Below are 20859 nucleotides of genomic sequence, written 5' to 3' on the forward strand. Positions count from 1 at the left end.
TTTCGTGAATCATCAGGTTTTGTTCATAAACTCTAGTTATGTTGTCATTTTATCATAAGAGAGACAATATAGCATTTAGAATTGTATGTACTTTGTTCAGTTTAATTATTTGTAATTAAATGTTTCATTTTTAAGAATGAAGTTGTTTCACCTGTGTTTTCAGACTTTTTAGACCCCACTGTATTTTCCCCACAAACTTCATACATTTTTTATGGATTTCAATGTTGTCATGTCACTGAACTAATAAAAGGCTTCAAATGACAGAATAAATTGTTTTATTCTGCAAATAGGAAATGTATTTACAACACAGACAAGTAAAAACCCTGATATGAAAACATTTGGCATTGTGTATGTATGAACTGACATGAATATGTGCCCAAGTGAGTGATGTTCCACAGTACTGAGGTGAATTTTAACCCTGATCCCATGGTTTCCTCAATGTTACAGCTATCCTGAGAGGAGTGATGTCAGAACCTTCTCTTCCAATCAGGAAACAAGTATGAGAGGATGCTGCTGTGGATCTAGTCTTAGCAAATGTTCTGGATATAATTTGCGCTCTAGGAGCATCTCGGGTCCTCAGAAGCGCACTCGTACCCTCCAAGAGTACGTGGTCAGCACCTTGTTCTTCTTCCTCACGATGCAGGTGTATGTGCCCTCATTGATGGCATTTGCCACAATAGTGATGTGGTCGTCTTTCAGGGAAATGTAGCCGGGATGAGAGAAGTCTAGAAGCTCGCCGTCTTTATACCAACTATCAGTGTGAGAGAATGCTTCAGGTAAGGGCATTTCTAACAAACACAAATCTAATTTATGCTTTAAAACATGTTCTCTCTAAAAAAAAAAAACACTCATATTCCAAACAAATTTTTCAAATCTTAAGGATTGACATCACATACAGAGCCTGTAAAAATGTATGTTCTTCTCATGTATGTTTTACAGCATTGAGTCTCAGAGGAATTCAGTGATTGGCAGGAAATTAGTCCTGGAGGCACACCAACATTTCACTTTTTCAACTCATGGTCTTGTCAGTAGAGACTCTGAAATGGATTGGGCATATAAGAGAGACATCCAAGATGTGAACTGTTGCTGTGCCTCCAAAACTGGGCTGGAAAATGTGAACTAAAAGAATTACAAAGATAAAGTCCAAAATCACCAATTTCATAAGAATCCAACTCTGGTACAGCGGACCTCTATAGAGCCCTGGTTTAAACAAGCACAAACGCTTCTCACAATAATAAGAAGGTGCCTAAAATTAACTACAGGTGCATCCACGCATGAATTTAATGATTACTCCGAATGAGAGGCGACATGTTTGGGTTAAGTAATTTGCATACAAATATGGCCAGACCACCTCCTTATCAACCAGGGGTGTGCAGTCCTGGAGGGCCAACAGAATCGTAGCTGGAATTGCATTTACAATACAAAATACTAACTTTAAAGGGGGTTACACACCGACTGAGAAGCAGTGATTTTGTTTTTATCATTTTACACACAGAGGTGGTTTCACTCTGCATGTGTCCATGGAATCCAGTTATGGCTCAGGACACGGTTCAAAATCCTGCTCAATATCCTGCCACACCACAGAGTGCCATTTACAGACATTTCTTTTCCATTAAATAACATTTGTCCCAAATTATTGTTAATGCACATAATGACTTCACCCCTTGCTGGAACATCACGTATTATGCATTTTTCAGGAAAAGACATCTTTCTGTGGCTTGAATAATGTCTATATGAATCATACAGGAAACTAGAATAATATAACATACACTTTCTTTGTCTGTTTGCCAAAACTCAAACTCATCAGCACTGCTTTGTTCATTCTTGAAGTGAATTTTTGTCTGTTTGGTGATATGTTTAACTACCTTGAACTGAATGCAACGTGTGCGGTTTGTGATACCTGTGCATTGTCCTATCCATGGTGCGGCTCTGTGCTGTGCTTTTCATCTGGTGTGTGACCACCTTAAGAGGGTGAATATTTCTGTGTCAAAACACCAAGGGAAATCCTCTGTGCTTCAATGTTGTAGAACAGTAAAACATGAATACCACTAAAGGGCAAATCATTTTTATAGGCACTGTACTTTTCAGAATCAGCATGGGTATGGAAACCAGTCAGAGTAACTATAACGCTGAGTGAAGAAAAGCAAGTACTCACTAGATTTTGCCTTTCTTGGCTGCTATCTTCTTACCACAGCGGAAGGTGAGGTTCTTTCCCTCCACAACAAACTTGTGTTTTGTCCGTGGTGGAGTTGGGGTGGGCAGAGCAGTGGGAAATGGGAATTCTGTTTGAAAATTAAAATGAAATAAGGTTTTGCATAACTGATTACTTGTCCAGAACATAATGGTAGCTAGCATTGGAATGAACTAGCATTACTCCTGTTGTTTGAAAGTCTTTATTATGTTCTCTTGTTCACTCCCAGTGTTGCAGGAGACCTCACTCCCTCAACTCTGTTGGCTACAAGAATCTCTATTCTTAGACCTACTACATTTATGGAGTGACAGCATTGCTGAAGTCAGAACATGATAACAGTGTTATGTACTGTTTGCTGGGGAATTAGAAAATTCTCCACTAAATCTCGATGCATTTAAAACACCAAGCCCACTTCACATTTGAATTTTCATATTCTGTCAGGTTTAAGGATAAGGCTCCACAAATTAAATATCACACATGATAATGAATGCTTGTATGTGGAGTGAGACTGCACAGTCATAGTGTGCATGCTTTGAGCATATCCATCCGTGCTCACAATCAATGGAGTATACTTTAAAAAGGCACAGTGTGCAAAACAGAGCAGAACAGAAAATGAAGTATACTTGGTTATTAAAATGGTACAGCTTCCTGAAATGTCTCTCTCTTTCTGGAAAACCAATTACATAATCTTAACCCAGGCTCATTTGAAATACAAGCTCATGGAGATGTTTGAGATACAGATATCACGCATACACACTGTAAGCACTGCACACACATACACTTTTTGCGAAGTCTTGATTTGCTAGAGCGTTTACCTTGTGTATCATCCCTCTGTGTTTGATCTTGGACTGTTTCCTCATCTTTGTTTCTCTGCTGCCTTCCCTGATCTATTGCCTGTTCTTTGGACTGTGATTGTAAGCTGCCTGCCCCGAACTTTTGCTCTCCCTTTACCCTGTAAAATGCTGATCATATTGTCAAAAAAACTGCAGATTGATCCTCACTCCATTGACTCTTTGTTACAGAAGAGTTCGCCACACAGCGATCCAGCAGCCATCATGCAATTACAGAATACCAGTACAGATGTCCATCACTGGTAAAGTTATATCCACTTATGCCTTGCTAGACTCAACAATGACATAAAGGTGCAAGTAGGAGTACTCCATAACAAATCAATTCAATTCTGTCATCAATTCCCCAAATAACCCCATCATCCTCGGCTTACTATGGGTACGCAGACACAGTCCTCAAATCTCATGGAAAGAAGGTCAGATTATTCAATATTATTCAACCTGTCATAAACTCTGTATGACTCAGATCTCTCCCCTGTCAGTACACACATTCACCTTCAAAGAAAAAAAACCCCATAAATATGAAATCCCAGGGCTACCACTGAAGCGTTCAGCAAACAAAAAGCATCCCAATTACCACCTCATCATTCCAGTGACTGCACGATCGATCTGATACCAGGTACCACTCCTCCTAAAGGCAGAATCTTCTTGTTATCACAGCCTGAATCTGATGCCATGAAGACTTATATCAAAAAGGAGCTAGCTTAAGGTTTCATCAGACCCTCAACTTCACCTGCTTCGGCTGGGTTCTTCTTCGTAAAGAAGAAGGACTGAGTTCTCAGACACTGCATAGACTATCACAGCCTAAATAATATCACCATCAAATTCCAATACCCATTACAACTAGTACCTGCCACTTTAGAACAACTCCACCAGGCCAAATACTATACCAAGCTTGATTTGTGTTCTGCATATAACCCGTTTCAAATCAGAGAGGATGATGAGTAGAAAACTGCATTCTCTACATCTACTGGGCACAATGAACATTCTGTTATGCTGTTCGGCCTTGTGAACAGTCCTTCAGTGTTTAATAAATGATGTTTATGCACAGTAAAGGAGTTGCAACGCTTCCCCAGCTTCGCTGTTTACTATCAGCGGTTCATCAAGCACTTCAGCTCAGTCTCTACTCCACTGACCGCCATGACAAAATGCACCACCTCTCACATCACATGGTCCTCCAGTGCCTTGCAGGCTTTTGAGGAGATTGAGACCTGATTCACCTCAGCAACCATTCTCCATCATCCCGATCCAGGTCCTCCGTTCATTGTAGGAGTGAGAGCTTCAAACACAGAAATCGGGGCAGTTCTCTCTCAATATATTTAGTATGCATCTAGAAAAAATGTCAACTGGACCACAAGGAAGACCCCTGCATCGTCTGCATCCCCACGTCAGTAGCCGCTAGCAGGGTGAGGGCTCTGTTACAAGTGAAGCTCCTGTACCACCTTCCTCACACCACCAGAGGGAGTTTTCACCTGAATACTGACTTCTTAGATCCGGACTGCATTTCCCATAAGCCATCATACCAGGGACTGATTGTACACACACCTGCATCGCACCACACACGCATATAAGCCCTGCACACGTAAACTCACTGCAAGTCTTGATTTGGTACTGTGGTCATTTATCAGTGTTTACCTTGTGGATTATATTTCTTTGTTTGATCTTAGACTGTTTACTCACATTTGATTCTCTGCTGCCTGCCTCAACCTATTGCCTGTTCTTTGGACTGTGATTGTAAGCTGCCTGCTGCTAACCTTTAGCTGTCTCTTTACCATGTATCATTCTGAGTATATTGTCAATAAAGCTGCAGTTGGATTCTCACTCCACTGACTCTTCATTACAATAATGAAGATTTTTTAAATTATTATTTTTAATTAATTAACTGACCTGAGTTTCCCTAATCCTTAGATTAATTCCAAACCAGAAAAGACTCTTCTGATTTGTCACCTGCTTCTCCAGAGTTGCTGGCCTTCTGAAGTAGTGCAGTAACTTTTCCACCCAATAGTCTAAGGGTATCCAACTCTGCTCTTAGGGGGCTACCATCTTTCAGGGTTTAGCTCCAACCCTAATTAAACACACCTGAACCTTCTAGGTCTTCAGGATAACTTAAAAATGGTAGGCTGGTGTGTTAGAGCATGGTTGGAACTTAAAATGTCATGAAACCCCGTTTCAATATTGGTCTTTCACACCTTAGATCTGAAAAAAAGACTCCTGAAATGGGCGTGTAAAACTTTGAAGTGTAAAAGGTGGGAAGAGTCATTGTTTGCTGTGTATAACAATAATGCATTGTGGCGTCGCGCTCATGATCAGACATACCGCTGTATCAGTGTCCTTATTTGCTTGTATTTAATTTGAATAAGACCTGATATGTGCGCACACACAGTGCTGATTCATGTTCGGAACACAAGAGAATATGAAATAAGTCCACATAAACTTGAAACACGCTTGTTCCAGTCCAGATATGAACTATGATCTGCGCAATGGCAGCCAATCACTACTGCAAATGAATGCATATACGTCTCTTTTTGTGACATTTCTTCAACTTTGCTTTTTGAACCGCAATATGAAATTAATCAAAAATTGCTCCCTAAATAATAGACATAGTGAGTGCTGTTGTTGTTTTCACTGATATGCAACCTGTTCATATATCTTAACTAGGGGTGAAGGAAAATATCAATACACGTAAGTATCGCAATATTTTGTTTGGCGATACTGTATCGATTCTCAAAAACTTACTATTCATATAAAAAAAAAACAAAAAAAACCAACATCGTCGATCTGGAGCCTTCTCCATTCATGTCACCTATCCATGTTTGTACAAGTTCCCATGATCACAAAAACCTGGCTTGTCAGGTTTGGTGAGGCTTTCTCCAAACTGGCCAAATATAAACAAGACGTAGATAAATGAAAGATGCTAACAAGAAATGTGGCAAGGATTCCTATTTCAAAGAGCGTGCGTGCAGACGAGGAGTTAATGAGTCGCTTGCTTGGCTGCGAAAGTGAACCGTCTACACACCGGACATGACACCGCCACGTTACAACAGGTTTTGTCTGTCTAGTGTCTACACAGGACATTTGAACTCTGTGTCAGTACCTCATAAACAAGACGAGGCAGTTTACCATTGGATATTTGTCATGTTGTGTCGTGTCATGCTGCATCACTGATTATAATGAGTATTTTGTCGTACTCCGCCCCTCGCGTTCATTAGACAGGGTGTTTTTAACTTTCTTATTTAAACTACTTTCTTGTTTATATATATATATATATATATATAAATATATATAAATATATAAATATATAAAATATATTACATGCAAGCACGGTTTTAAGGCAGCTTTAATTGCCTTTTTTGGTAATTCCATGACTTAACTGACCACAACATTGCATGTAGTACGTAGCACTGGCATCTTTGTGCATGCAACTGAAGGGCACGCACTGCGAGCAGAGGACTGTTTCCACGCTCGCTTGACTCGCACCTGGCGCTGAAGTGCAGTGGAGCATGCATCTGAAGCCTGCCCCTGCGTTAATTGCATTAAATATTTTTAACACGTTAAACTGAAAAAAATAATCAACTGCATTAATGCGCTAATTTTGATATTATCAACACCGTGCCACCGGCAGTTGTTGGTCCATTACCACTGCGGTGGTAAAAATCTGCCACTTTCACAGCCCTAATCTGGACCCCTCACATCCAGCACACTCCCACTTTGAACTGTTGCCATATGGTTGATGCTACAGAGCTCTGATCACCAGAACGACCAGACACAGGAACAGTTACTTCCTCCAGGCACACACAACACCATTGATACACTCATACACTTATTTATCTACACACATACTTAGTCTACACTTCAAATTTACACTTCATACAAAACTGTCCAATGGAATATACCTGCACATACAATTGTAAATTTGTATATCGTTATTGCTTATTTACTTGTTTTATTTTTGTTCTGTCACTGTCATTCTGTTGCACTGCGGAAGCTTCTGTCATGAAAACACATTCCATGTATGTGTAAACATACCTGGCAATAAATCTCATTCTGATTCTGAACATGCTGAACTAGGTTTTACTCCACTCTGTCTTTGATTTAGAAACTGTTGCACCGCCCATAAGCCATCCTCTTGAGGGATGTTAGTATATAGGCTCTGAACATCAAGTTTAGCAAGAAGAACAGCACTGACAGAAAAATCTACAGCATATAATGATTCAATAAAATCCATAGAATCTCATGCATAAGATGGCAACATAGGCACAAACGGTTTAATGAAGTAATCCACAAAAGAGGAAATATCCTCAGTAAGACTACCAATACCACTTACAATAAGACGACTCTTCAAAGGTACAGTACTGCGCCAAAGTCTTAGGCCACTAGTATTTTCACCAACAAAAAATGGTTTTAAGTCAGTTATTTCTATCATTTGCGTGTGTGAATAGTAAATATCAGTTTACATTTTTTAATAAATAACATTATTTTTGCCATTAATTGTAATAACCCAGTGAGATTTTTGTTTGCACAAGGAGTCTGATAGTAGCCAGTGCTCCACACAGAGATCTGACCTCATCATCATCCAGTCTGTCTGGAATAACATGAAGAAACAGAACAAACTGAGACAGAGTCAATCCAGAAGAACTGTGGCAATGTTTTCAAGATTCTTCAAGAAACCTACCTGCAAAGCTATGTGAAAAACATTGTGATATTTGCCAAGTATGGTAACCCATACTCTGAATTGGTGCTCTGCATGTAACCCATCCAAGTGCACACACACAGCAGTGAGAAGTGAACACACACCCGGAGCAGTGGGCAGCTATAGATCCAGCACACAGAGAGTAACTGGGGGTTCAGTGCCTTGCTCAAGGGCACTTCAGTCGTGGGTATTGAGGGAGGAAGAGAGCACTGTTCATTCACTCCTTCCCAACTACAACTCCTGCCAGCACCGAGACTCGAACCGGCGACCTTCTGGTAACTAGTCCGGCTCTCTAACCATTAGGCCACAGCTGCCCCTGTGCAAGTGCACCTAGGACAAAAGCTTTTTTTTAACACATTGTGTGGTCACACCAAATGCTGATTTAATTTAGTTAAGTTAATAGAAGTTAATTAATAAAATCTATTTATGGAATTATTTTTGATGGCATCCTCACTTTATAGCATTGTGTGTGTGTGTGTGTGTGAGAGAGAGCGAGAAAGAGAGAGACGGTCACATCACAGTGGCAAATACTGTAGCTATACTTTGGTTTTCGTCTTTTTGGGTTTCTGATTCGTCTAGTATTCGTCTTCCTTTTAAAAGGAGGTCGACCTTTATCCCACCTTGTAACAGGAATGCATCTTTGGACACTTACTGCACTTAATGTTAAGACTGCTTAAAACAAGAGACATTATAAAGCAGATAATAATTTATCAAAAGCAGAGAAGGATGCTTTATTTGATCTTAAAATAGATACTGATGTGGTTGTGCGCCATGCTGATAAGGGAGGGGCTATAGTGCTTCAATGAGCTACAGATTATGAAAAAGAAATTAGGAGACAATTGGATGATTTTGTCTTTTATGAACTTTTACCTGCTGACCCTACAAGTAAATTGAAAACTGTTCATTTCAAATAACAGGATAATTAAAAAAAATTGACAATTTACATTACCGAAGGTTCGCAAGGGTTTGGATATCCCTCTGAAAGGTCGTCCTATTGTAGGTGTCTAATAATTACTTTCGATTTCAAAATTATTACTATATAAAAGTGAAGGAAACAGCAATGGGCAGTAAACTGGGACCAAATTATGCCTGTTTGTATATGGGTATATTTGAAAATGAGTTCATTTTAAATAAATCAAATAATTTTTTTATCTAAGATGTTTTATAAAATCATCTTTGATAACGAATTCTACACCCACTGAATTGTTGCTGTTTTTTGAATGATCTCAACTCTAGAACTGAACACCTTAAGTTTACTATGAAGTGTGATACAGAGAATGTTGTTTGTACAGTTTTCTTGATGTAAAGATACACATTTTTTGAGAGTAAACTCCAAACTGAATTGTATCGTAAACCAACGGATCGTAATACGATTTTAAGAGGTGATAGTTTCCATCCAGAACCTCTTGTAAGAAGCCCGCCTATAAGCCAGTTCAAGAGTGTGCGCAGAGTGTGTAGCACTGAAGAGTCTTACTCTTGATGGTCCGCTGATTGACTTCAATATTTTTACATTGTGGTTATTGTAGGGAATGGATAGAAGAAGCTAAGAGTAAATTTGATTATACATCCCAAACAGTTTCTACGTGCTGCGAGCAATAAAACATAATCAGGCAATGGTCCTCTTTGTTCGGTTAGGTATTCAGCATGAGGTGCAGAATTTCGTATGGTTCTTTACAGGCATTGTCATATTATTTGTAGTGATTCTAAATTGTCTCATGTTTTCAAGGATTGCCACCGTTTGTTTGTTGAGAGAAAACTTTTACAAAGGGAATGTTTTGGAGTCTCAGAAACTGGCTTGTCATGTCATTGGTCCGCTTAAGATTTTCTGAAAGATTAACCCTATTTCTTACTGACTCTCAGTGCCCAGTTCAATGCGCTTTCCTCCCATCTCTCTCCCGTCTCTTGTCCCTCTATCTCCAATCCCTACCGTATGTGCTAGACATCATCGGCAGTCAACAAACATACACTGTTCATTGGCTGCTGGACTTCCGACTGCTCTATGGAAAAACCAAGTGTCTCTTCCACTGCTGCTACCCAAACTGTGGTTCAAATAACATTAGGAGCCATTCCTAGCAGGGGGCTGCTGTAAGACTTCTGCCAGAACTGACCTGTCCGGCCACTAGAAAGCATTTTGATCTTTTTGATTCTAGTTTATATGCCAATCAGATTGTTTTCACTTGTGTTGTGTTCTCTCTATTTATGTGTTAGCCTAGTCAATATGCTGGTGTTCAGTCTTGAGCTTTCCCTGTTTGTTAGCCAGCTTCTGTGAAAATGTAGTACTCTTTGTTGAATATTTAAGTCATTTTTGTAACATTTGACTGCATAACAGAGTAAAGGCATTCAGGTATGTTGAGTTCATACTTCATCCGTCTCTTAGTACTCCTCTTCCCAGTAGTTCAGCGGTTGAGCACCACCCTGTCTGGAAGATCAGATACCATACCACTTTTCTATCGTTAGCTTGCTTGTCAAAAACGTCAAAGACATTTCACAAATCTCAGCCTACTAAACCATTTTAGACACACGTTTTGCATAGATTAGAATACCATTATTAACCAAGGTTACATTTTTTTTTGATACCTGTTATTCTTGTGGTATACACTACTAAAATAACTCTCTGTGGTTTGTTGCTCTACATGTATTTCAGGTGGTCTCATACTGTCTAAGCATCTAGAATTCGCTACAATGAGGACCACACTTTATATTGTCTAGATCTGACAGAAACTCATGATTTTTCTATACACAATTTTTTTTTTTTGGTTATTTCTGTTATGAAATAACAGGCCTCTTACCATAACAGAAGTCACAGCTGGAAGGACAGTGTTTCTGCATGAGTATCCTCTTGCTGTCACAATAACCCTTCCTTGCCCAAGCAGGACAGATAAATAACCGATCCAAACATCCTGCAGTGGAATGGACAGGAAAACAGGAAATAAGAAGTTGTCAGGTGTCAATTGTAGAAATGCAACAGCACTGCAAAAGTAATCCAGTTTGTATAGTTATTTTTGATGTTTTTTTGTGCTTATGAGTAAAATACCATAGAGTCGATGCAATCCCCAAACCTCATCTTGAGTGATGAGTTTGCGGCCTGTCAGTGTGGCGTTGAGGTGCATCAAAGCCTTGCGATTCTGGGAATGCATCAAACCCAGTACATGACCGATCTCATGAGCCGCCACGTGAACTAGATCTGTCAGCCACACTCCTGAATACAATGACAATCACAGACACAAAGACGCACAGGTCAAATCTGCTCCCTCTTTTTTAACCCCTGATATCAATACATAAAACCGTTGTTTGTTTTTGTTGGTTTTTTGCATTGGCAGCACCAACACAGATTTGAATGCTCTAGTGTGATTGTACTTGTTAGAGCTTTAATTAAAAAGAAAATGTTGCTTCTTCATGCATCTTAAAGGGGTGGTTGTTTGTGATTTCACTTTTTTAATATTAATGTGTAATGTTGCTGTTTAATCATAAAAAATATCTGTTAACCATGAGTTACTTCCCGTGTTTGTGACGTCATAAACCCTGATAAACCTCGCCCAGCAAACATGGACACTCACATGGTTGCTGTCTTGTATTAGAGCTTTAATCAGGATAAAACCATATATGAAAAGCTAGCATTTACTAAGCATTTACAAATAACAGCTTATCTAAAAATATGAGACAACAACAAACAAAAAACATACAATTAAGAGCCATGCTTGCACAGGTTCTGCAAGGTCCTATTCACTTAAACCCTCTGCGTCTCAATTGGGCTCAAACTGATGAGCAATATTCTGAGCTGAGGGGCATGACGTTTAGATGCGCACTAGCGTTTTAGCAAATCACAACACACTGGGACAGCTGACCAATCAAAGCCCATCATGCATTTCTAAGGGAGAGGCTTCATAAAAACAGGAAATCATCAGAGCATTTATAGAAGAAGGGACACAGCGGTGTAGAATGAAGGTTAATTATGTGAAAAATTAAGCTTTTTTTTTTTAAATGAAGCATTAACACATGTTAGACCCCATAAACACAATCAAGCCGAGAAAAAAACAGTCAACCACCCCTTGAAAGGCTCTTTTTACAGTCGGAACTAATGATAACTAGGATAACTTTTGATATGCTCTATCTTGTCTATTTTATGGTGTCTGTATATTTATTTTGGCGTAATAAACATTTCTTAAACGTGTGACACCTGGGAAGCTTTCTGAATAATTTCTACAGCATAGTAAGGAAGTAAACAATCAGATTCCAGGTTTCCGGTGGGTGGGGGGGACGTGCCTTTATTCCAGCTGAAGCGCATGTTTCCCAGAATCCAGTACTCATCATCATCAAAGTGGATCTCTCCGGTCTGAGGAAAGAAGGCGTGGGCAAGTTCTCCAGTGATGCCGTCGAAACAGTGGTGCAGGTAGGACTGCAAACAGTCGGTGTGGTTTCCAGAGTAGAAGCCTGATGAAAGTCAACCAACCAATATGATTCTTGAACTGTACATCCTCTCCTATACGCATTATACTAAAGACGATATATCCATTTTTTTATGTCTCCATGTCTATAATGCAACTCAGAATCAATCCCATTTAACTGAATTTAACTTACTCAAACACAACTTCCAGAAAGTAAAAAAACGTTCACCACCAGTCACTGGTGTGGATCTTCTGAAGGTAGCAGTGATCAATGAGAATCATGTCATCTGACGAACCGAAAAGTGCATGTCCCAAAACAATGACGTAACTTGCTGCATTACTAACCACAGTATGATACATTGTTAAGAAACTAACTAGCAATTCAGGACCATTTCCTGAAAATGCCGGAACTTCAGTTAATCAAATTAATGGAAGAATTTTGTTTCTGCTGGTACATTCGTGCGCACATAACAGTGCTTTAATTATCTTACAAATCTAAAAGAAGTAGAATGAAATTGTATATGTGTAGAATGAAAGATATAGAGATCAACCATACAACCATACAAATTTGCTATGGTGTCTGTGAATGTTCACTAAAACTTTAGATTTGTGAAACACATCCCAAATCCGAATCCTTGAACTATGTCATTAATGATGGAAGTTGTGAGCTTAGTTGGCAAATTATACTGAAAACACTTTTTCTCAGAAACACAAAACCACTAACTTACCTCATTCTGTGTTACGCTTTCACTTCAAATTCCTCTGTACTGCAACAAACAAACAGACAAAAATGTATTTGATGTACCGATTTTGATGTCGGCGTCTTGATCAGATGGGACCTCACGAAAACTGAAGGGCGAGACATCGCTCCACATAGAGAAAGCCTTGGCCATGCCTCTCCTTGTGTCACTGGCATTCAAGAGATTCCTCGGAAATGACAGCAGTCTGAATGAACACACAAAGCACCCATTGAAATTTGAGGATAAATGATTCTGCAATCATCTACTCACGTTGTTCCACACTTGTATGACTTACTTCCTGCCATGAAACACACAAGAATTTCTAAAAATAAGTTTTATACCAGATCAAACGTTGGATATGAAGGATATGCAAGACCCCAATGAAATATTAATGGCATAAATATACTGTATTACCAGAGGGAAACAAATTCTGTACTTATTGTCCTTTGGATACACGCTTTTGAAATCCTAGAGCTTCCAAACATGTGTAAATATGGGGGGTGGGGGTTAATAGGATATGAAATATGGACAAAGCAGAAGCCACAGGTTTCAAACTGAGGGCTGTGCTATCAGACTAATGCATAAAAACATAAAAGGATTCTTACTTGTAAGTCAGCTTGAATTTGTCCCACTTCAGTTTCTCTGGAGTGAGCGTGTAGCGTTTGTTTCTGGAAAGGTGAAGCACATGGGAGCGGGCGTCTTTATGAATTCCAATGATTAAAACACCAGACATGAGAGCTTCTTCCTTGGACAAAAAAATCTCAGATTAGATTAGACTGATCTGTGACCAGGATTTTCCATGAAGCTCTGTGCCACGCTTGCTGCTACAAGAGCGATAAGTCCACTTGTGAGGTGCTTTAAAGTGTAATTTTCTCTAATAAATGGCTTGTTGAGCCAGGAACACATCTTGTATTGATTAGTCAGGACTGAAATGAGCGCTTGCAGAGAGGAAAGTTCAGTTCAGTTGTTAAGTCAGACTTGTTGGGCTGCTCTTCTCATCTTTCAGCCAGACTGCTCCACTGTCTGATGTAAGACAATTATTTCATGCTCTTTACAGAGCAATGCATGCAAAGCACTGCAGTATATTTACATTCAGTTACAGTAGCACATGAATTCACTAATGAACTATTTTGTACAAGTGGTAAATATGACAAATTCTTAGTCTAAAACTCCAAAGCGATCACGCTTATTAAACATTCAAATCCTGCTATTGTGTTTCTTCATTTCCTTTCGTACTCATTTCAAAATACAAGATAATTGTCATATATAATAAGAACATTTGGTTTAATCACCAAACCACAGCAGCATGACCTCAATGAAGTCATTTTATCTATCTAAACAAAAACAAAAGTAGTTAAAATCAGATGTTGTCAGACTGTGAGCACTGTGGCTCTTGCTGATAGTGATGATACGGTAGAAGTTGAATCACAGCGTCACTACAGTAAATCAAAGAAGATTCACGAAACTCCAGCCAGAAGGAGGCTTTTAAGAGATTTACACGTTCTTATAATACTACAGTTAAAACACACACACACACAGTTTATTATCTGTGTGACTTTTCTTGTGAAAGAATTTGACCTCTGCAGTGGTACTGCAGCTGAAAACTAAATTTTTGGTTGGAGAGTGCAACCACAGCCCACACATTCACAGCAAACACATGCTATCAACTTGCTGAAGTACTTAACTACATGAGTGGTCATTCTAGAAAATCAACAACAAATAAACATTAATATAACTTTAAAGAGACCATTAAACTTTTTTCCATGACACTGTTGACGTGGATTCACAGGAAGCTTATCAAATTACCTTTTTAAAACCATGGATGAAATGAAAGCACTTTAGTGAATAAATTTAATTCTTAGCAATAAATTCCTTTGCAAATGGCTGTTGAAAAAAATAAGGTACTAGTGCTACCTTAACTAAAGACTATGTTTCTACTGCTAGTTGGTGACACATAGTAATTACTCAGTAATTTAGAGGAAGGGGTCAATTTAATCCTAGAGAGGATGTATTAGAAAAAATTAAAACTTGTCTTTTACTAGCCACCAAAAATCACCTCATTTAATATTGTTATCCCAGAAGGTATTTGGCCTGAATTTGAACTCAGACGTTGATGTTGAGAGCGCTCTCTGGGTTTTATAAAGCTGTCCAAATTTTTTTACTTCACTGGTAATCTGACCTTAAACTAGTGTCTGAAACAGACACATTAAGCAGACATTCACAGACACATACACAAACACAGCAGAGAGCCAAGAAGTCTCTGGGTTAGAAATCGACAGTGTTTGCATAAAGCTTGGCTCTTTTTCGCTTCACACAGAGCGTACAGTCTTCCAAACTGGATGCATGCATGGACTAACATGGAAGATTTTCTACATGTGCTGTAAAGTCCTATGCTGACTTTTATCTCAATCTTCTACAAAAAAAAATCAAGCGTCGATAGAGTCCATGAGTCTGAGTGTTTTAAAAGGTAAAAAGCTAGCAGACGCCACTTGCAAACACTGATAGGAGCAGTAAAGTTAAGATAGTTATAACTAGAGGAGACAGACTATTTCGGTCCGCCAGGGCAGAGGGGACATTCCTGAATCCCCAAGGCCTGCCTTTATATCACATGCACTTACAAGCTGACGTGGTTTTTTAAGCTGCACTCTTGGCAAGCAAGACTTCCATTCTTTTCCAGTGGAAAATAATTGAAAATGGAAAAACGTATTTTAGGTCCAAGATACATTGACGGAGTGGAACTCACAAATGACAGTGATCAGCTTGCCGCCTAGTTTCATCATACAATATGTGTTCAGCTGCACTCGAACTCGTGATGTAAAGGAGTTTGATACTTGAGTAAGGTCTCTTTGTGGGTTTGTGCAACTACACGCCAAATCAGATGCTCGCAGGACTGTCTAAAAGATTTAATCAGAGATCCGCAGAACCCCATGAACCGAGAAGAAACACAATGGGACATGAGTGCCTTTCAAGAAATATGTGAAGCTAAAACATGGGTGACTTATCATGAGTATTACTGCTCCGTACTATTGTTATAATAATACAAGCCTTCATAAACTGTACGTCCTTCTCTTAGAGAGCAGATGGTCAACAGAGTCTTCAAGAGCAACAAGTGCAAATTCTTAGAATGCCATTTTAAAGGCATCACTAAATATATAAAAAACGTTTTTAGAAGGGCGTGATTTGGAACCACATTATTTGCCCAACTCTGAGGTTTGGTGTTGGTTGCCAATGTCAATGTCAACTGGAATTCATGCGGCTTTCTGCAGCTGGCACATGGAGCCTCCCAGGACTGTTTGCTGTGTGCATTCCAGTCACTGGCAGTGGAGAGAAAAGAAGGTGGAGGTTTAGTCCCAAGCAGCCACAGGATCATAGACAAGCCAGCAAGTGCATTTCCACAGAGCTCTGGTCTACTGTTAAACCTTCAGAACAACTGGAATATGTATGATCGCAAGAATCTTTCAGATTCTTTGTTCGACTGTCGATTTGACCTTGAAGTAAGGCAAACATTGGCATTTAAAGTCTAGTACACTGGGAACTTAATGGTTTGTGGAGTATAATGCTATAGAGAATTTGTCTGTGGTAGCAAAGAGAACAGAGACTTGTTTTGGTCTGCAATAAAATCCACAGAAATGTTTGACTACTGTCCAACATTTTTCATATAACCTACTGTATACGGTCTCTGATGAACAGAGTCGGGGGTAACGCATTACAAGTTACATAATCAGATTACTTTTTTAAATTAACAAGTAAAGTAACGGATTGCTTTTAGATTTACACCAAAATATCAGTTACTTTTTCAAATAAGTAATGCCAGTTACTTTAGAGCTGCCAAAAATATAACTTTTGGGTTTTTTGTTTTTAAAACATTAAAAAGCAAGCCCAGGTAAGGTGACAAAAAGTAATGCAAAAGTAACATGCCATAAAAAGTAACTATGTAACATAGTTAATTACTTTTTATGGAGTAATGCAATTCAGTAATGCAATGCATTTCTTTTAAAAGATCCTTTCCCCTAAAAACTGCTAGTGATGGCCAGCATGTCGGCAAATTATTACTATGTTTGGTAGCAATAACCTGGCTCGTGTATGTACTTGGACATACGCAAAACCTTGTGGACAGTTCTCAGTTGTGAGATCAGAGGATGGATATGGATAACTTTACAAAATACATGGAATCAAATATTTGAATCATATTCAAGGACTTTTTGTTTTTGAAGTAGTAAGTAGCAAGTAAACCCGATGAGGATGAATGTGAAGAAAGTGGATTAAAGGTAATTTAGCATACACTGAATACAGGGATAATGCTGCCAAGCAGCCTTTTCCTGGGTAATGACCTGGAAAGAGTCTCTGATCATTGTATTTTCTTAGAATTGCAGGTCATTTTCCCCACATGCAGGATATCAGGATATAGGCCTACACAACTAATCATAACCATGTCATGCTGTAAGATTCAGGAACAGAAAAAGGATAAATCTGAAGGTAGCAGCTTGATCCAAGTGTCTTGAGGTTTGGCTGCTTTCCTCTTCATATGTTTGGTACTCTCTCAGACTCTTTTCTTTGTAGCACCACACTGCATAAAGATACATGACAAGACACTGTGGCCTGTATTTAATTCAAGGTGATTTTAATGAACCATGTGTGACAGTAGCTGACCTCAGCACACACATTCAATCAAGTGATCTGTTCAAACAAACACACAAGAGAGTTGCTGTAACTGATTATTAAAGCATTACCAAATCCAAAATGAGACACTTCAGAGCCTTGTCGATGGTGATAACCAAATGATCATACAATTTCCAAAACGGATGTTGATATTGTTCATACAAATCAAAAGATCTACTCTTATCAATTCTCTCACGGTGTCTGAACTGTTGGCCATGAGCAGATTTAATGCTAAGTAATGAGCTGCCACTGCTGACGGTAAATTATGTAACACTGCTAGATCCAGAAAAGTGAAATAGAAAGGTCTGAGAAGTGGACTGGATACGTTTGTAAATTTACTGAGACGGTGTAGTAATATGCCAAAGCAAATAGCTAAATATCCCAAACGAAACTGTCAACACTTCAATAAACCAGTCAGACTGAAAAACCTTGCACAACAAGTAATGCAAGGGTTAAAATCCTAGAGACTGTCGAGAGGTCAGTGACACACTGATGGGTAAACTGTCTCGACACAAGTAAAGTCATACTATCCATGCCAATACAAATATGTCAGCCTTGTCCCCAAGGATGGACAAAGACTGATTATATAATTACTACAGATGGAGCATACCCTCCATCTACATTCAGTATTGCACATAATAACAAGAACTGCCGATACTGTATCTTGAAAGGAAACTGAGATCAGTAAATACCCAGTTACCTTTATTTACGTCACAGCTGTAAACCATGATTGGCTCATGCTAAACTGTCTCAGCAATGGATGCTCTGCAGTGAATACAGCTGATAAAAACATCACAAGAAATCCACAGCACTCCAGTTCATCAGTTCACATCTGGAGAAGACAAAAGCTGAAACAAATCCAGCATTAAGAGTCCACGATCCATAACAACAGTGAAAAAGAGCATCTCCTGTTGTCTCTCACATCAGAATCCAGACACAGATTAGTTCAGAGCTGTTTAATCGCTGCTTGATCTGTGCAGATTTCTCTCCTGATTCAGACAAGAACACTTTTTCACTGGAGGAAGTGTTATTATGGATTATGGACTCATATTTGAGTTAAAAACATCTTAATGCTGGACGTTTCTTACAAACATGCAACTTTTTGCTTCACAAAACATTAACAGACTTACATTCTGATGGCACCCATTCACTGCAGATAATCAAATGGTGAGCAAGTGATGCTAAATAACTCAAAATCCATTTTGATGAAGAAACGAGCTCATTCTTATCCATTAAGTGCACTAAATGAATGCAGAAGTCCTGCACGTAACCAGAGACATATCATAGTTATAATCCAGGAATTTTTTGAAGCCAAACATAAAATACAAAGAACTTTAGTGTAGTTTTTATTTCATGCCTATATTCACATGGTCCCGGCTCATGATTGGGGAGTGCCCTACTTCCAGCACTACATGTGCCTCCCTGCCTAGTGATGAATGGAAAGCTCTCTCCTGGCATTACAGACCTCCTCACAGGTGATATTAGCAGGAGTGGATGCACTCAATCTAGGGAGAGTTTTATAGACAAAACTTTGGGGAAGCCTGTGAGTGGAAAATGAGTGGTCCTATTTCTTGGATGAGAATGGAGAACAACATGATTTTAAATATTGTGTAAATCTTTTTGTTTTTCTAAAGGTTACACTAGTATGCATCAGTCAAAGCGAAGAAGCCTAAAAGCCACGAAACACCAAAATGTAAAATTGTTTGGAATAGCCAAAAGTGCCTCCTCGGACGTTTCCGAATGTAAAAGTAGAAGAGAAACACGGACAAAGAAAAGACACACAAACACACAGAGAAAAGACACCGCAGCAGAAAACGCACGAATGGAAATGCAGAAGAATGTCATAACTGCTGTCAGTCAGAGGTCGTTCTTGGCCAGACAAGCTTCGCTCGTGACTGTGTCGCGCCTCGCCACCAGCACTGCGTTTTAAGAACGACGCGTCAAGTTAACGACCGCTTACTACTTGTTGTTTCATAACTCGAGTGTTTCAGTGGATAGTATCGAATCATGCGTGACACCTTCGAGCCGCTTAGATGCGTGTCTAGAGTTATGCAAGGAAAAAGCGCGCTCTGAAATGATCGTTCTGATGAAAATCTAGCATACCTCAAGTCTCCAGACAGGCAAAGCCGTGACTTCATGCATCAAGAGCCCAAACCCTGCCGCCGCGAGCAGAAGCAGTCCTGCGAAGTATTCTTCTTTCCGCAGACTGCCATAAACTTCACGCACCATCTTTGCGACGTCGCCGTCCAAATGATTTCCCCTAACAAAGACGTGTCAGACCTCACCATTTACTCCCCGCGGGTGACTGGGCTTGCCATTGGGTTCGTGCAGCTCTGAAAGCGGTCAGTGCGCCAGACTGCAGCTCAGCTGAAGCACACATTGTAATGCAATCAATGCAGGGTTTTTTTCCCCCTTTTTTTTATACCACACTTGCTGTTTCATTGTCATTTTTGTAGGATTAATCACCTTTCAAAAGACATCTGCTTTTGATTCGGTCTCCTGAATGCATCAGGCTTGCATTTAAAAACAAAAGTAGCCCAAATAGCCCTTTTTGAACATAAGTTACTTGGAAATGTAGCCTATAGTTTGCAGATTATAAGTAACCCTAATTAAAATGTAATAAGTCTTGTAACTATTTCAATTACTTTATTAAAAAAATTAACATTGCATTTGATTACTTTTTTTACTTTTCTAAATATCTGATGTTTCAACTGTTGATAAAACATGTAAAGTAACATGTTCTAGGCTCAACACTGATTACTTTCAGACTTTCAGAATCCCTCATCAACTGAAATAAGATTTTTATAATTTAAGCACAGCCACTGCAAAATATTACTTTGAGTCATTCTGTGGTTAAATACAGATTTAAAATCAAGAAATTCTTTAGTAACTATGATACTGTTTTGAAAATAAATCTTCGCACAGCTATGACAGGAAACACTGGGATCTAACAATGCTTTGGAATAATAAAAATGCATAAACCCCAATAGAAAATAAAACAGTTATTGAGTAAGCATGTGTCCTAAATTCCTATAACACTGGCATCTCATATTTTAGAGCAGTCACAGGAATTCATGAATTCATCAATAAAATTTGTATGTGGGTGTATGTGAAAAAAAAAAAAAAAAAATCAGATGTACCCCCTTAGAAATTGCTAACATTTTCTTAAGTAACTGTAACTGATTAAAATTATTTTTATTTTTACATTTAATTTTTTAATTAAATAATGTAATTCCGTTACATGAAACTAGTTACTCCCCAATACTAAATATAGACTCTAAAAAACGTTGGGTTATTTTGTGTACCCAATAGCTGGGTTAAAAATATTGGGTCGTTCTGTTGGGTT

At 38.9% G+C, this 20859-nt stretch overlaps 2 protein-coding genes across 4 annotated transcripts in view; both read right to left on the bottom strand.

Moving 5' to 3' along the window:
- The window catches only part of LOC132097344 (uncharacterized), a 404710-nt gene that overhangs the window by 148395 nt on the left and 235456 nt on the right, over window positions 1-20859 (bottom strand). The gene's annotated exons all lie outside the window — the stretch shown is intronic.
- mmp23ba (matrix metallopeptidase 23ba) lies at window positions 259-19910 on the bottom strand. 3 transcript variants are annotated; one of them, XM_059502975.1, is made up of 8 exons: window positions 19617-19905; window positions 13460-13599; window positions 12920-13059; window positions 11993-12160; window positions 10764-10928; window positions 10519-10629; window positions 2156-2282; window positions 259-751 (listed from the first exon to the last, which is right to left on the bottom strand). In XM_059502975.1, the coding sequence occupies exons 1-8, from the start codon at window positions 19740-19742 to the stop codon at window positions 577-579; spliced, it is 1152 nt and encodes a 383-aa protein (XP_059358958.1). In that variant the 5' UTR covers window positions 19743-19905; the 3' UTR covers window positions 259-576. The 3 variants fall into 3 exon arrangements, with proteins under 3 accessions (XP_059358958.1, XP_059358959.1, XP_059358960.1); XM_059502976.1 differs by having other exon boundaries at window positions 13460-13595; window positions 19617-19758; XM_059502977.1 differs by having other exon boundaries at window positions 616-751; window positions 2152-2282; window positions 19617-19910.

Source organism: Carassius carassius, chromosome 21, assembly GCF_963082965.1.
Source record: "Carassius carassius chromosome 21, fCarCar2.1, whole genome shotgun sequence".
Lineage (NCBI taxonomy): Eukaryota > Metazoa > Chordata > Actinopteri > Cypriniformes > Cyprinidae > Carassius > Carassius carassius.